Source organism: Ursus maritimus, unplaced genomic scaffold, assembly GCF_017311325.1.
Source record: "Ursus maritimus isolate PB19 unplaced genomic scaffold, ASM1731132v1 scaffold_16, whole genome shotgun sequence".
Taxonomy (NCBI): domain Eukaryota; kingdom Metazoa; phylum Chordata; class Mammalia; order Carnivora; family Ursidae; genus Ursus; species Ursus maritimus.
Genome location: NW_024424008.1, coordinates 327,347 through 330,040, shown reverse-complemented (window position 1 = coordinate 330,040; position 2,694 = coordinate 327,347). Strand labels below are relative to the sequence as shown.

The following is a 2,694-nucleotide window of genomic DNA, read 5'->3' as shown; positions in this document are numbered from 1 at the left end:
CACACAGATTTGTATGAATATGGGTTTGGGATGGCAGTGGAATTGTGTGCAGGCATTTGTGTGGAGTGGTGGTGTGAGCTTAGTGTTTTTTTTTTATTGTTTAGCAAACTGCTCTACACTATTAAGCCCTTGGGTGCCGTTGCTGCATCTCATGTGATTGTCTAGGAAGCAAAAGGACGGAGTGATACCAAAAACCTCCTAGACGCTGTTTTTAACATAACTGCCCCCTTCGCTGTTCCTCTTCTGTATTCATAAAACCATTTACCTATCTTCTATGAAAATATATTTTCAACTTAGGAGCTGCAAGCTAAGTGGGAGAGTCCAGTCTCCCCCAACAGTGACAACATGGCAATGAACTCAAATGCATCACAACCCAACCACCACAGTTTCATTTTGACAGGTATCCCTGGGATGCCAGATAAAAATGCATGGATGGCCTTTCCCCTGGGATTTCTCTACACACTAACTCTCGTGGGAAATGGTACCATCTTAGGTGTCATCAAGGTAGATGAAAGTCTCCATGAGCCTATGTACTACTTCCTCTCCATCTTGGCTGTCACTGATGTTAGTCTCTCCATGTCCACCTTGCCCTCCATGCTCAGCATCTTCTGGTTTAATGTCTCTGAGATTCCCTTTGATGCATGCATTACACAGATGTTTTTCATCCATGGATTTGGAGTGGTAGAATCAGGAGTACTAGTGTCCATGGCCTTCGACAGATTTGTGGCCATCCGAGACCCATTACGCTACGCTTCCATCCTCACCCATGGCATCATTGGAAAGATTGGAATAGCAGTCCTCACCCGGGCAGTCTGTGTGGTCTTCCCTGTGCCTTTCCTCATAAAGCGGCTACCCTTTTGCCATTCCAATGTCTTGTCTCATTCATACTGTCTCCACCAAGATGCAATGCGGCTAGCCTGTGCCAGCACCCGCATCAACAGTCTCTATGGCCTCATCATAGTCATCTTCACGTTGGGGCTGGATGCCCTCATCATTCTCTTTTCTTATGTGCTCATCCTGAAGACCGTGCTGGGCATTGCTTCCAGAGATGAAAGGCTCAAAGCCCTCAACACCTGCCTCTCTCACATCTGTGCTGTGCTCCTCTTCTATGTTCCTCTCATTGGTGTCACCATGATTCACAGATTTGGAAAGCATTTATCACCAGTAGTGCACACACTCATGGCCAATATCTATCTGTTACTGCCCCCTGTACTCAATCCCATTGTCTATAGTGTGAAGACCAAGCAGATATGGAGGAGGATCACATACATGTTCCAGAGGAGAATGAACAGGGCCTAGGGAAATCGAGTCAAGTGAAAGATGCAGCAGTTTCAGCAGTTCCAAAGCAGCCAGGTTATGCACAGCTAGTAAAATGCAAGGGTGGGCAAGGCTTGTGGGTGACGATACAACACTGGTCATTCTTGTTCTGTATAAACTCCATTTTGAAATACATGCATTTTGATATCTGGCGTCACATACAAAATCTAATTTAATTAAACCATAATTTTTCTTCTTTGAAACTAGAGATGAACATCAGTAATGATATAAATTATTACCTGCTTATCTAGATAACACTTATGAGTACTTATATAACATGAAGTAACATTCTTTCTTTAATCATCAGTTAAATAATAATTATATAAAGCAGAATTCTAGAAGCCCAGTACCACTACTGAAGGGTTGGGTCTCTGAGATATTGTTTTGTTTTGTTTTTTTTCTTTAAAATAGAGCAAAGAAAACTGTTATAGAATCAAATAGCATTTATGTTTTGGTATTTATTGAGTGAAGAGTACCAATGATAAAATTAAAACAGACACATCTATGGTTAATTTGCCCCTTTTCTTTTAAGGGGTAGCACTTCTTTACAGATTTATAATAGTCCTAGTTTTCTGCAACATGCTTAGTAGAATAATGGGTGTTCTGCTTTTACTCTTTTGACCCAGTATGAGTAAAGTCTATTTTACAGTGTACTAGAGGATCCAACAAAATTTGACCAAGTAAAATTATTCCTGGGCATTTTATGAGGACAAGTGAAAACTTGCAGCACTGGGAAGAAGTTTAAGAAAGCAATGAGGGTGGTGGGTAGGGAGATGGGGTAATTGGGTAATGGGCATTAAGGAGGGCACTTGATGTAATAAGCACTGGGTGTTTCACACGACTAGTAAATATCTAAATACTTACCCCTGAAACTAATAATATACTATATGTTAACTAAATTGGATTTAAATAACAATTTTAAAAAAGAAAGCGGTGAACACATGTGTGAGGATGAGTATGTCAAATGCAATGTGCCTTTGCATTGATGCTAATACCTGTTTTAAGTATTTTATTAATTGTTACACAGCGAAGTTGCTAGGAGGATTACTTGTTCATTCAGTAAATATGCATTTAATCCTAATGAAATGCCAATCATGATGCTAGACCTAGAAATACAGAGAAATATGTTCCAATTTACTGCTTAATCCTTGGCATATTTCTCTGCAAAGAAATATGTATACAAGTCAAGTAGGTATTACATTACAATATCACATTTATTAATACTAATGAATAATGCTATGTCTTTATATACCTTTTTAAAAAAGATTTTATTTATTGAGAGAGAGAGAGAGCAAGCAGGGGGAGGAGGCATAGGGGGAGAGAGAGAGAGAGAGAGAAAGAATCCCAAGCAGACTCCATGCTGAGCAAGGAGCCCCA

The 2,694-nt window shown here is 40.1% G+C and overlaps 1 protein-coding gene across 1 annotated transcript; it reads left to right on the top strand.

Moving 5' to 3' along the window:
• Positions 1 to 345: 345 nt before the first annotated feature.
• LOC103681213 (olfactory receptor 51H1-like) lies at positions 346 to 1,299 on the top strand. The gene has a single exon (XM_008710745.2). It carries the CDS (start codon positions 346 to 348, stop codon positions 1,297 to 1,299), a length of 954 nt encoding a protein of 317 aa, XP_008708967.2.
• The last annotated feature ends 1,395 nt before the right edge of the window (positions 1,300 to 2,694 follow it).

Bases quoted from the DNA above. Each gene is read 5' to 3' on its own strand.
- LOC103681213 (XM_008710745.2), top strand. From the start codon at position 346: ATGGCAATGAACTCAAATGCATCACAACCCAACCACCACAGTTTCATT.